Here is a 14,828-nt window from a genome sequence, read left to right as displayed (position 1 = left end):
GTTGGTTCAGCAGCATGCTCCACCATTTTGTTTTTCTCTACTCATGGTATATGAGCTGATATCCTAGTAGTAGAGTAGCCAATGCAGTGAATGTGGATAGAATATTTAAATAATATTGGCTGGCTTTTTTCATGGTATATCAGATATACAGGTAGTCGTCGACTTACGACCTATGTGACTTACGACCGATTGACTTTACGACCGTCTGGTTATGACTGACAAGTGTTTCCCAGCTGAGCTAGCCAAGCGTACGACAGTTTCCGCCCCAGCTCCCGGCAGCCTCTCGCCGCGTACGACAGTTTCCGCCCCAGCTCCCGGCAGCCTCTCGCCGCGTACGACAGTTTCCGCCCCAGCTCCAGGCACATGCGCAGTCTCTCTCGCGCTCCGTCATACAGTTTCCACCCCAGCTCCTGGTTTATGAAACGAGCAAATCCTCCTGCCAGCCCGAGCGCTGCAACAGCGAATGGTGACGTAGACGACCCACAGCCAAGCACCAGTGATGCCAGCAGTCACTAAGTTTTGTATTTTGCTATGTTTTACATTTGTATTTTGGTATGTTATACACTAAAATGTTTTCTATTTTTCACACCTGTATTTCATATTTTTTGTTTTGCACATATTGAACGAATTGTACTGTACGCAGTGTAGTATGCAGTGTTTGACTTAAACCAAATAATGAGCCAAGGTAATGAAATAAGAAAATGTTGATAAAATAAGACTTTAAGATGATTACAATATCATTACACATCACAATATACTTGCGTTCATTTAACATAGGCCGACTTACGACCAGATCGGTTTACGACCGGTCAGTCGTAACCAAACGCAGTCGTAAGTCGACGACTACCTGTATTCCATTCAGCTAGCATGATACTGAACAAGTCGAAGATGAGTAGCTGAATAGAATATATCTGATATACCACGAAAAAAGCCATTATTATTATTATTATTATTATTATTATTATTATTATTATTATTATACATAATACACACTCTTCTAGTTTTTTTTATGTCTGTTGGTATGTTTTTCTCTTGTTAATATGCATGAAGAATATATAATGAAGTTTTGGTAGCCTTTTGGGTATTCAACGTATCTTTCTGTTTCCCAGTGAGCAAAGAAATGCTTCTTCACATGCGCAGCAGAAAACTTTTTCATTGGATATTCGCATCAGCTCCGACGTTTGATGACATGCTGTCTTGACAAGCATGCAATATCATAAACCATGTTCAATGCTCATTCTTCATTGGGTAGAGTGATGTAATACACATAGGATAAGTGATATGCTAACAATATTGTATGCTATAAAACCAAATGAATGAAACCCGCTAGAAGGGAATAGAACACATTTTTATTCCATCAAAAAAGTGTCCTGTATGTACAATAGTTCCCAATATTTCACTCAGATGACGTCACTCCCAGTGTTTTTCCACTGACTAGACATGCATTGTATCGAGATTTTATATATATATATATATATATATATATATATATATATATATATGGTTTAGCCAATATTGGCCATTAACTAAGAAAATAAATTAAACAAGTGTTCCATAAATGCCTGGTCATCTCGGTTTTCTTTTTCATTTCACTTAAAACTATTTCTTGCTAAGATTTTCTAAACAAAACAAAAATTGTTACAGAATGTTCCAAAACTTTTGATTGGCAGTGTACATGCAACATTAAATATACTGTATATCTATCATTAAATTCATCAGTAAATCACTAAATCAGGGTTCCCAAACATTTCGGACAAAAGACCACAAAAAAAAGGCTGGGTTTTTTTTTCTGCATACCCAAGCCCTGACTCCTTTACATTTTTTAATTCTGGATTTATAATCTAGGATTTCATATTCAACATCAATTCATATTCAGTAAATGTTTTGGCATGTGCTTGTTTTCTTGACTGAGTCTGTATCACTTGATGTTGTCTCGGAATTAGTGGAGGTAGATGTCCATTTTTTTATTGCTGAAATATCACATACACTATGTGATTGTGATGTCATAGTTAGAGGGTTAATCATAATATTAGTTTGTAAAATAAATGAATAATACAAGTTTCTGTTAAACCAAATGACCCCACATGGGCTGCCAACCCCATGTTTGGGAACTCCTGCACTAAATAAACACATCATTGCTTTACAGAAATATTGAAAGATAAATTGATGGGTTTAGTGATAGATATATTTCTGCTCCCCATTCTCTGTTCGTATTGAAGCTAAAGCTAAATCCAGACTCTGTGTGTGTGTGTGTGTGTGTGTGTGTGTGTGTGTGTGTGTGTGTGTGTAGAAATTTTCAGCAATATCATGCTGAGTCTTCACATTGACACACCAACACACCCAGCCTGTTGTAGCAGGTGACGGCACAAACTCTGCATTCCACTGGCAACAAGCCACAACTGAACTAATCATGTCATCTGGGGCGTGATGCTCTGCAGTGTCCCGATTATTCGAGAGACGCTCACTGCCCCAGGGTGAGATTATGACGTGTGCATTTTTTCACTGAGTTTTTGAATGAGTGTAGAGAGTTCCTCTGTGGCCTGGGATTTGTCCTCCAACAGCTCGTAGCGCAGACTCGAGATGTCCTGCTTGATCTCTTTCAATTCACCTTAGAAGAACAAAACACAGAAAACAAATTCACACATATACAAACCATAAGCACGCACAGCCATGCACACCCATATAAATGCATGCACGTAGACAAAGGGAGGAGAAAAATCAGTCATGCATGACATGTTGGTGTTTATTTTACCTCTTAACAGAACATAACAGAAAGAGTGTGTAGTTATGAGATTGAGGAATGGAAGCCTGGTCCTGTTTCTCAGAGTTTGTGTTAAATATTCACAATAGTATTCAATCCTGGTTTCGCTAAAGGTATTATAATTATAAAAGCCAGCCTGTTCCACTAGTTTTATCTGGCTTAGGAAAGAATGTGAAATGAGACCGTCAATGATGGTGTAGCTCACTCTGGCCCCGTCTAGTCCAGAAGGAAAGATCTAAAGTGGGCCACCTTGTGCAATAAATATTGCAAGCTATATACACTATATACAATCTATATAGGCGGCACGGTGGTGTAGTGGTTAGCGCTGTCGCCTCACAGCAAGAAGGTCCGGGTTCGAGCCCCGTGGCTGGTGAGGGTCTTTCTGTGCGGAGTTTGCATGTTCTCCCCATGTCCGCGTGGGTTTCCTCCGGGTGCTCCGGTTTCCCCCACAGTCCAAAGACATGCAGGTTAGGTTAACTGGTGACTCTAAATTGACCGTAGGTGTGAATGTGAGTGTGAATGGTTGTCTGTGTCTATGTGTCAGCCCTGTGATGACCTGGCAACTTGTCCAGGGTGTACCCCGCCTTTCGCCCGTAGTCAGCTGGGATAGGCTCCAGCTTGCCTGTGACCCTGTAGAATAGGATAAAGTGGCTAGAGATAATGAGATGAGACAAGCTATATATAGAAATGATATCCACCCTAGGAATACCGACCTATTTGCCAGAAAGAATCCAAAACGGCGAGGAATTGACTGTGAAGAAGCAATTTTTGTTGAACTGCTCATTAAGGCTTAATTAGTCCATAACTTCATTAATAGTTGTAATGAAGCAAATCTGGGTAGAAGTTATATGCACCCTAGGCATCTCTACCTTCATGCCAGAAATAATCAAAATCGGTGAAGAATTGAGGGAGAAGAAGCGATTTGTGTGGAAACTGCTCATTAGGGATTGATTAATTACTCCATATCTTCATTATTAATTGCAATTATGCAAATTTGCATAGAAGCTATATGCACCCCAGGCAGGCCTACCTTCCTGCCAAAAAGGATAACAAGAGTGCTCTGAGAGCACAATATCCCTCGCTGGCAACTATGCCATAACTCTGGTGAAATGCGACTAAATTGCAATATGTGTATTATCTACATATAACAAAGAATCCTGTCAAGTTTTGTGAAATTCCTCCAAAAATTGTGAGAGGAGTTGATTTCAGACGGTGAGTACCCTTCCTGGGATGGACGGACGGACATCGCCATGACATAATCCCCCTTCAGGCTTTTCGGCCAGCAGGGGATAAAAATTGTGAGTGGAGTTGATTTCAGAAAGCAAGCACACCTTGATGAAATTGCCAAAGTACAAGTTTGTTAATAATGAAGGGCATAACTCTGGGAAAATTTGCCCAAATTAATCGAAATTTCAATATGCGTATAACTGTCATATAACAAAGCCTTTTGCTAAGTTTGGTGAAATTCCTCTGCAAGTTGTGAGAGGAGTTGATTTCAGAAGAGCGTACACCCTCATGAAATTGTCAAAGTACAAGTTATTTAATCAAGGGTCAAAACTCTGGTAAAATTTTCACAAATGGAATTAAATTGCAATATGCGTATTACTGTCATATAACAAGGCCTTTTGCCAAGCTTCGAGAAATTCATCCAAAAATTGTGAGAGGAGTTGATGTCAGAAGGCGAGCACACCTTCATGAACTTGGGAAAGTACAAGGTTGTTAACCAAGGGCTGTAACTCTGGGAAAATGGGACCGAATTGAACAAAATTACAATATGCGTACTACCGACATATAACAATGCCTTTTGCCAAGTTTCATGAAATTCCTCCAAAAACTGTGAGAGGAGATGATTTCAGAAGGAAAACAGACTCTCATGAAATTGTCAAAGTATCTCATCTCATCTCATTATCTCTAGCCGCTTTATCCTTCTACAGGGTCGCAGGCAAGCTGGAGCCTATCCCAGCTGACTACAGGTGAAAGGCGGGGTACACCCTGGACAAGTCGCCAGGTCATCACAGGGCTGACACATAGACACAGACAACCATTCACACTCACATTCACACCTACGCTCAATTTAGAGTCACCAGTTAACCTAACCTGCATGTCTTTGGACTGTGGGGGAAACCGGAGCACCCGGAGGAAACCCACGCGGACACGGGGAGAACATGCAAACTCCGCACAGAAAGGCCCTCGCCGGCCACGGGGATCGAACCCAGACCTTCTTGCTGTGAGGCGACAGCGCTAACCACTACACCACCGTGTCGCCCCATTGTCAAAGTATAATTTTGTTAATTAAGGGCTGTAACTCTGGTAAAATGTGACCGAATTGAACAAAATTACAATATGCACATTAGCAACATATAACAAAGAATCCTGCCAAGTTTCGTGAAATTTCTCCAAAAATTGTGAGAGGAGTTGATTTCAGAAGGTGAGCACCCTTCCTGGGACGGATGGACGGACAGATGGATGGACATCGTCATGACATTGCCATGACTTAATCCTCCTTCGGGCCTTTCAGCTAGTGGGGGATAAAAATGTGAAGAACTGAGAAAGAAGAAGTGATTTTCGTGAAATGTGGACAACGCCGGTCGGACGATGGACAACACATGATGGCATAAGCTCATCGCCTGTTGGCTGGATGAGCTAACAAACCTTACCTTCATTGACTTCATCATTCTCTTTATCCACTTGTGCTTTCAGGACGTAGCGTTTTATAAGTCGCTTCATAATTTGCTGTGGGAAGATCAACAATTTAACTTTTAGGCAAAGTATTGACCAAATTAGACAAAGTTGTACCATGATACAATTGACTAAAGCTCAAGTAGTACTGGCACCATTTTTAGAAATGAGCAAAAATTAATGAGTAACATAAATTAATATACTGTAAATAAAGCATGTATTGAGTTATACGGTATACTAAGGTTGAACATATGGGAAGATCGTAACAAGATTAGAATATCTGATAATCATGTATTGTTTATAACGACCATTCATATGATTAAGAAGACAAAGGAAGAGAGGAAAGATGAAGAGTGGCTAGAAGACACTTATATATCTGTAGTTAAGCAAGGAATACAACATTTGTGGGTGTGCTGTTATGGGAAACTAATCAGTAAGCAACTGTTACCACACTGAAGTACCAATAACATCGCATCCTGAAGTGCTTTTTTTTTCCTCTCAAACCACAGTAATTTGCCAACAACTACATTTTTATTTATTAAAAAATGACACACCATACTTTTTATCCATTTATAGTTATATTTAATAGTACATTTAATGGAATGCTCATGACACAAGTTTGTTGTTGTTATCACTTATATTAGAAAAGCTATAAACACTTGCTCGATCATTCAAACATTCATCTCATTCCCTTAATCTTTCCCATGTTGGAAAACATACAGCTTTACCTCTGACCAGGGCTTTGAACCGGTTCAAGGAACAAAAATGAAAACCGGGAACTTTTTCTATTTCACATGGAACAGAAACGAAACCAGAAACTTTATTATTTTTTATGTTCCGGAACAGAAACGCTTATTAAAAATAATGGTAACCGGTTAATACCAGTTTTTATTTCGTTCCTCAAAGTTTCCGTAGCCTACAAATAAAAAAGCCATTCTTCTCCTGCGCAAGTTTCTATGACCCGCTGGGGTTCACTTCCTGTGTGACGTTCGCTGACTGAATGGAGAGAGCGGGAAGGTGGACTACTATCACTTCTCCACGTGATAAAGTGAGTAATTGTATTACTGAGTGTCTGAGCAAAGGAGAGCCTGAACGTTGCAACCTCCCTATTGGCTGTTTGTAAAAATGTATCAGTTGTTGCCCTTCCCACGGGAATCATCGCGGGCTCGAGAGCCGAGACCTGATGAGTTAGTTCGTTGGTAGCAGAACAAAATGTCTGGACACAAATCGGGTTTTCAGAAAAGGAAAGAAAATAAACGGAGGGTCGAAAATACAAAAAAGGAGGGAGAAAATGCAAAACGAGTTTTAAGGTAGGACAAATGGTTACTTTTCTGAGGCAGCCCGCCGTGGCTGCAGGCTTTCAGTTGTGTCATTGAATGGTTACTTTTCTGAGGCAGCCCGCCGTGGCTGCCTGCAGGCTTATTTATTATAGCCCATTTAGTTAAAATAGTTGATATAAAATATTTATAGTTATAGTTATGTGATGGTTGTCCTGATTTAGACTGGTGTTTTTTTTTTTGGGGGGGGGTTGGGGTTGCGCGATGTTGCACCCGGGTCCAGATTAGGGCAGAACCGGCCCTGGCTACATTTCAGGTGTAGTTTGTTTTATGTCTGTATGTACTTGCATAGATGTGTACTTGGTCTTCCAATATGGCACCTAACAAAATCTCGCAGCGCGGTGACGTCATGCGGTAGCCCTCTATAGTGCCTGACTAGCCTTTGGTAACACACTAAACGAATTATCTTTCATTTTTGGCACTTTTTCTGTTTGTGTAGATGGGAAGACCTACTGAGAATCCAAATCGCCAACATTTGAAATAATAATTGTTTTGAATTATTTCTTGTCTTATTTAATGAAGGTTGTAATAGAATTAGCCTACATTTGGCTTAAGCTGGATGAGACAGAGACATAATTTTATAGCCATTTGTTAAACAGCTGACAGGGAACGTAATTAACCGTTCCGGGAACAAAATTTTTTTGTTCTAACCGGTTCGGGAACGTCTATTTAATGGTGGAACCCAAAACCAGAAACGTTAAAATTCCGTTTTTGTTCGGAACGAACCAATAGGAAAAAAATTCTGGTTCAAAGCCCTGCCTCTGACTATTATAAAGCACTGAAACTGGAGGCTCCTTCTATCCTTGACTTGCAAGTGATGTCAAAGCAAAATAGAAACCCGGATGTCGGCCATGTTGGTGGATATACAAATGGGGGGTCAAGCGACATTCCATACAAAACATAGTCACGCGTGCGCAACTCTCTTTGTTTTTCCACTGCTTTAAGCGTTCTTTTAGCTATGTCATATCTTTGTGCTGTATATGGTTGTGGTCACAACAGTACTTGTGACCGTGGCACGTTCCGATTTTTTAGAATTCCATCCGTGATTCGGAAAGAGGGCGAGGAAACTCTGAGGCTTAGTACGGAGAGGAGATGAGCACGGCTGAACAACATCAGCAGGGCTGATCTAACAGAGGCTAAAACCAAAACAGCTCGTGTTTGCAGTAATCGTTTTATCTCAGGTGAGATTCAAAAGCTTTCTCAATAATATCATGGAAGAATTTTATTTCGTGTTGCTAGAATTTTGCTATAAAATGAGTGTTCTCTTCTCGTGGTTCACTTGGTTGTTATTATAATTTTAACACGTGTATTACCATTTTGCTTCTAGGAGCGCCAGCAAAATTATAGGATAGAAATAATCCAGAATGGGCACCCACTCAGAGAATGGGCTATGTTTCGTCCAAGGTCAGACTTGATTCTTCAGCAGCCAAACCAGATAGAACGCAATATCTGGGTACTTGATGGTCGGTAGAAGCGTCTTATCTTCAGAAAAGTCTGACTTTTTAAAATAATATGGGTCAAAACCACAGCTGCACGGTGGTGTAGTGGTTGGCACTGTCACCTCACAGCAAGAAGGTTCTGGGTTTGAGCCCAGTGGCCGGCGAGGGCCTTTCTGTGTGGAGTTTGCATGTTCTCCCCATGTCTGCATGGGTTTCCTCCGGGTGCTCCGGTTTCCCCCACAGTCCAAAGACATGCAGGTTAGGTTAACTGGTGACTCTAAATTGACCGTAGGTGTGAATGTGAGTGTGAATGGTTGTCTGTGTCTATGTGTCAGCCCTGTGATGATCTGGTGACTTGTCCAGGGTGTACCCCACCTTTCGCCCGTAGTCAGCTGGGATAGGCTCCAGCTTGCCTGCGACCCTGCACAGGATAAGCGGTTATGGATAATTGATGGGTCAAAACCACACATATCTATCTTCTCTTTGTATCGAATCTTCGCTTGACCGTTCAAATCATGGTAATACTGAGAAAATTCAGCATTGTTTACAGGCACGCTTTCAGCGGCTGCCATCCTAGTTGCTTTGTATATCCACCATCATGGCGGACTCTCATGACATTTTGATCACATGGCTGCAAGTCATCTATAGAGTAAATACTAAATAAACATCTGCTTACAGGAAATTTTACCATATCAAGGATTATACAAGTCTGGTATTATTTGTTACTACAGATAGAATGTTTTACTCTCCTTAGAGAGACTGAACTAATTTCCTCATCAAAATCTTCAATCTGTGTATGAGATCACTTACCTCCATGATTCTTCAAACAGATAATACCAGAAGCAATTGAACCTCTTCTAAAATATAATCAATTCTTCTCTTAGCACTGGTTATGTATAGCTCAAGCCTTTAAACTAGCAGTTATCGGACTCCCTGATTAAACAGCTGTCCAACTGCAGGCCAACATGAAACCTCCCCTTTATCACCAAGATCCAAGAAAAAGCTGTGGAACAGCAGCTACATTTTATATTCAAAGTGGATAGCAAGTGCTTGTCCTTGTATGTATTCCCTTTTATCTCCAAACAAGCTGGTAGGTACTTTTTTAATTAACTCTTATCTGACCACAACACACAGTTATACCTGTAGCTCAAATATTGCATGCTTCATAAAGTTCAAATCCCCTCCAAACAGCTTGTTGCAGTGGAGATGGTGCTGAATAAATACACTGGAAAGTTACAGAATATTGTGCAATACTGAGACTATGTAAAGTGTCGTGTGTTTTTCCATTTCAGGGTGTGTTTAGGCACAAATGTTACACACACACACACACACACACACACACACACACACACACACACACACACACATTATCTCATCCCATTATCTCTAGCCACTTTATCCTGTTCTACAGGGTCGCAGGCAAGCTGGAGCCTATCCCAGCTGACTACGGGCGAAAGGCGGGGTACACCCTGGACAAGTCGCCAGGTCATCACAGGGCTGACACATAGACACAGACAACCATTCACACTCACATTCACACCTACGCTCAATTTAGAGTCACCAGTTAACCTAACCTGCATGTCTTTGGACTGTGGGGGAAACCGGAGCACCCGGAGGAAACCCACGTGGACACGGGGAGAACATGCAAACTCCACACAGAAAGGCCCTCTCCGGCCACGGGGCTCGAACCCAGGACTTTCTTGCTGTGAGGCGACAGCGCTAACCACTACACCACCGTGCCCCACACAAATATATATATATATATATATATATATATATATATATATTGTATATATACACACCTAAACACACCCTGAAACACATATGACACTTTACATAGTCTCAGTATTGCACAATATTCTGTAATATTCCACTGTATTTATTCAGCATATATATGGACACAAATGTTTTACTGGGAAATACACCACTCGTATTTTTCATACAAGCTACATCCGGAACATGGAGAACCAAAACCGTGACATAAATCTCTATATGTCACTCGTGAGGATATTGATGAACTGTTTTGATAAATTTGCGTACTTTTTATTTGTGAATATGTCGATATAATAAAAAGAAAATTACACGTTTGCTCGAAGATATGTAGTTTATCTTCTCATGTTAAAAAACTTGTATTTTTCATATGAAATACATCCCAGATCTGAGTGACATATTTAAATAATATTGGCTGGTGTTGAGTGGTATATCAGATATATTCCATTCAGGTAGCATGATACTGAATGAGTCGAAGACGAGTAGCTGAATGGAATATATCTGATAGACCACAATAAAAAAGGCAGCCAATATTATTATTATTATTATTATTATTATACATACCCATTCGATGGCCATATTTGTTTACAAATTGTCACAGTCACTCCTTAGCACGGAAGTTTCATGTGTAATACGTATCTTATGGCATTTTCAATTCATTGCGACAGTTTACTGTGGGCGCCATCGGCAAACAAAGAAATGCTTCTGTGCATGTGCAGCAGAAAACTTTCCCATTGAATATTTGCATCAGCTCCAATGTGTGACATCATGTTGTCTTGACAACCATGCAATATCATAAACCATACTCAATGCTCAATTTCCATTGGGTAGAGTGACGTAATACATGTAGGATAAAAGATATGCTAACAATGTTGAATCAAATGAATGGAACCTGCTAGAAGGGAATAGAACACATTTTTATTCCATTGAAAGTATCCTGAATGTATAATAATTCCCAATATTTCACGCCGATGACGTCACTCCCAGTGTTTTACCGCTGATTAGACGCGCGCTATCAAAATGGCGAACCGGTTCAAAATTAAAATTCTTTTGATTAATTTGCAGATTTTTTTGTGGATGTGTCCCTATAACAAAGAACATTACACGATGGTTCAAAAATATGAAGTTTACAGTGTCTTGCAAAAGTATTCATCCCCATTGGTGTTTGTCCTGTTTTGCCACATTACAAGCTGGAATTAAAATGGATTTTTGGTGGTTTATTCCCATTTGATTTACACAACATGCCGACCACTTTAAAGGTGCAAATTGTTGTTTCATTGTGACACAAACAATAATTAAGATAAAAAAACAGAAATCTGGAGTGTGCATAAGTATTCACTCCCTTTCATATGAAACCCCTAAATAAGAGCTGGTCCAACCAATTCACTTCATAAGTCACATAATTAGTGGATTAAGCTCCACCTGTGTGCAATCAAAGTGTCACATGATCTGTCACATGATGTCTGTATAAACCAACCTGTTCTGGAAGGACCCTGACTCTGCAACACTACTAAGCAAGCAACATGAAAACCAAGGAGCCTCCAAACAGGTCAGAGACAAAGTTGTGGAGAAGTATAGATCAGGGTTGGGTTATAAAAAATATCCCAAACTTTGAATATCCCAGGGAGCTCCATTAAATCCATTATAGCAAAATGGAAAGAATATGGCACCACTACAAGCATGACAAGAGAAGGCCACCCACCAAAACTCACAGACCGGGCAAGGAGGGCATTAATCAGAGATGCAACAAAGACACCAAAGATAACACTGAAGGAGCTGCGATCCACAGTGGAGATGGGAGGATCTATCCCTAGGGCCACTTTTAGCCGTACACTCCACAGAGTGGGGTTTTATGGAAGGGTGGCCAGAAAAAAAGTCATTGCTTAAGAAAACACGTTTGGAGTTTGCCCAACATCATGTGGCAGACTCCCCAGACACAGGAAGATTTTCTGGTCAACTAAGACAAAAATTGATCTTTTTGGCCATCCTGGGAAATGCCATGTGTGGTGTAAACCCAACACCCTGAGAACACCATTCCTACAGTGAAGCATGGTGGTGGCAGCATCATGCTGTGGGGATATTTTTCATCTGCAGGGACAGATAAGCTGGTCAGGACTGAAGGAAAGATGGATGGCACTAAATACAGGGCAATTCTGGAGGAAAACCTGTTTGAGTCGGTTAGAGGTTTGAGACTCAGAGGAAGGTTCACGTTCCAGCAGGACAATGACCCTAAACATACTGCGAAAGCTACACTGGAGTGGTTTAAAGGAAAACATTTAAATGTCTTGGAATGGCCTAGTCAAAGCCCAGACCTCAATCCAATTGAGAATCTGTGGCATAACTTGAAGATTGCTGTACACCAACGCAACCCATCTAACTTGAAGGAGTTGGAGCAGTTTTGTCTTGAGGAATGGGCAAAAATCCCAGTGGCTAGATGTGCTAAGCTAATAGAGACATACCCCAAGAGACTTGCAGCTGTAATTGTAGCAAAAGGTGGCTCTACAAAGAAGTGACTTTGGGGGGTGAATACTTATGCACACTCCAGATTTCTGTTTTTTCATCTTAATTATTGTTTGTGTCACAATAAAAAAACAATGTGCACCTTTAAAGTGGTAGGCATGTTGGGTAAATCAAATGGTGCTAAACCCCCCAAAATCCATTTTAATTCCAGCTTGTCATGCGACAAAACAGGACAAACACCAAGGGGGATGAATACTTTTGCAAGGCACAAGCTTCTCATATTCAAAATATTCTCTCTCTCTCTCTCTCTCTCATATATATATATATATATATATATATATATATATATATATATATATATATATATAAAATGTTGTATCATATCATAATTCAATTAAAAAAGTCCATTAACATACATTTTGAAACCAATAAAAGTATTCCTTTCTGAAAGTGATATTTTTAATTTTACTCCCTCACAATCCTCCTCAATATGCACATTTTCATCTGTTGTTGAAGTATGAAACATTGTTTACTGATCCTGATTGGTGTTTTTACCTGTCTATACTTGCACACGCTAGTATTTTATTGGACCATCTTTAGGTTTGATTAAGTCATGCATTCTCCATGGCATTGTTTCAACAACCTTATGCAACGTCACACCATTTATTTCCGTTCAGAGTCAAAATAATTTTTCACCGATCTTTTGTCTTGATGACAGAAGATTCAAACCACTCTGTAACATCTTCTTCAGCACATCACAAAGACTTTCAATGGGATTAGTGTCGGGACTCTGTGGTAGCCAATTCATGTGTGAAAATGATTCCTCATGCTTCCTGAACCACTCTTTCACTATTTGAGCCCGATGAATCCTGGCATTGTCATTCTGGAATATTCCAATACCATCAAGGAAGCAAAAATCCATTGATGGGATAACTTGGTCATTCAGTACATTCAAGTATAGGCATGCAACGATATTTTGTGTTATTATGATAAATTGCAATACAGATTTATGATGATTTGAATTGATGATATAAAAAATTAACTGTGATTATTACCATGCTGTATAATCTCTTAGTTTTTCCGAGCTGTAATTGTGTTGTTTAATAGCAGAGGGGCAATAACGTAAAATTGCGGGAATGAGTGTGATGTCACCCTAGGTGGAAGTAACACAGCTCCAATACCACAAACACACATGCACACAAAAGATATAAAATGAGAAAGAGCTGTTCTGCGATTGACTGTACAAATAGATTTAACAAGGAGTCAGACCTCTCTTTTTACAGACTGTAGAAAGATAAAGAAAAGAGAAGCAAATGGAGGTAGATGTGTTATGTTTAAGCCTGAGTATGACCTTCACAAATGTTCACCAATGTTTATTAATAAATAATTTTTAATAAAATAAATATTTTCATTAATAGGTTATTATATGTAACTCTAACCTTTCCAAATATTTCTGAATAATTATTGTTGGTTATTAAAAAAAATGAAACAAAAGTATTTATTTTATTTAATAAAAGGAATGTTTAAGTTGATAAATAATCGGAAAATAAATGTTGCGATTTTTTTGGAAATAACATTTTCTTCTTTTAATTATTTTTCTAGAAATATCATGAATCGAATTGAATCGTGAATTGGGTGAATTGTTACATGCCTATTCAGGTCGTCAGCAGACTTCATTTTATTGTCCCATAATGTTGCTGAGCCTCGACCTGACCAACTGATGCAACCCCAGATCATAACTCTGCCTCCAGAGGCTTGTACAGAGGCCGTTATGCATGATGGATGTGTCACTTCATGTGCTTCCCTTCTTACCCTGACACACCCATCACTCAGGAATAGGGTCAATCTGGACTTATCAAACCACATGACCTTTTTCCATTGGTCCAGAATCCAGTCTTTATGCTCCCTAGCCAATTGAAGCCTTTTCTCCTGATTAGTCTCACTATCCAGTGGTTTTCTTATGGACACACAGCTGTTTAGTCCCAATCCTGTGAGTTGTGCGTCACATGGTGTGTGTACAAATGCTCTTATTTTCAATATTCCACTTTACCAGGTGTTTAAGTGATCTCTGATCATGGTCAGTCAAGAGTTTTTTTCCGACCACATTTCATCTACGAAGTTGACAGTTTACCACTATCCTTCCAGGCTGTAATAATGCGTTGGACAGTTCTTAACCTAATTTCAGTCAGTTCAGCAATCTCCTTCGTTGTTTTCTTTATCCTTTAAGTGACGTATGCAGTTTAATAAGCATACCCAAGGTTATGGATGAGAAATGGAACAATAGTATTTCTGGAGACAGAGGAAACTTTAAAAAGTAGAATAATTACAAAATAGTACTTGGATTTTTTTTTCTGTTCGAAAAAAGTTTCAGTTGGACAAATT

The 14,828-nt window shown here is 39.7% G+C and overlaps 1 protein-coding gene across 1 annotated transcript in view; it reads right to left on the bottom strand.

The window, feature by feature from the left end:
- Nucleotides 1-1,375: 1,375 nt before the first annotated feature.
- The window catches only part of trpc3 (transient receptor potential cation channel, subfamily C, member 3), a 153,255-nt gene continuing 139,802 nt past the window's right edge, over nt 1,376-14,828 (bottom strand). Inside the window, exons 11-12 of the mRNA XM_060915280.1 lie at nt 5,419-5,494; nt 1,376-2,608 (exon numbers count right to left, since the gene is read on the bottom strand). Of these exons, the coding sequence (XP_060771263.1) occupies nt 2,481-2,608; nt 5,419-5,494 (204 nt within the window). The 3' untranslated portion in view covers nt 1,376-2,480. The remainder of the gene's footprint in view (nt 2,609-5,418; nt 5,495-14,828) is intronic.

Source organism: Neoarius graeffei, chromosome 2 (genome assembly GCF_027579695.1).
Source record: "Neoarius graeffei isolate fNeoGra1 chromosome 2, fNeoGra1.pri, whole genome shotgun sequence".
NCBI lineage: Eukaryota > Metazoa > Chordata > Actinopteri > Siluriformes > Ariidae > Neoarius > Neoarius graeffei.
The sequence above is the reverse complement of the archived record's forward strand: the minus strand, read 5'-3'. Positions and strand labels throughout refer to the sequence as shown.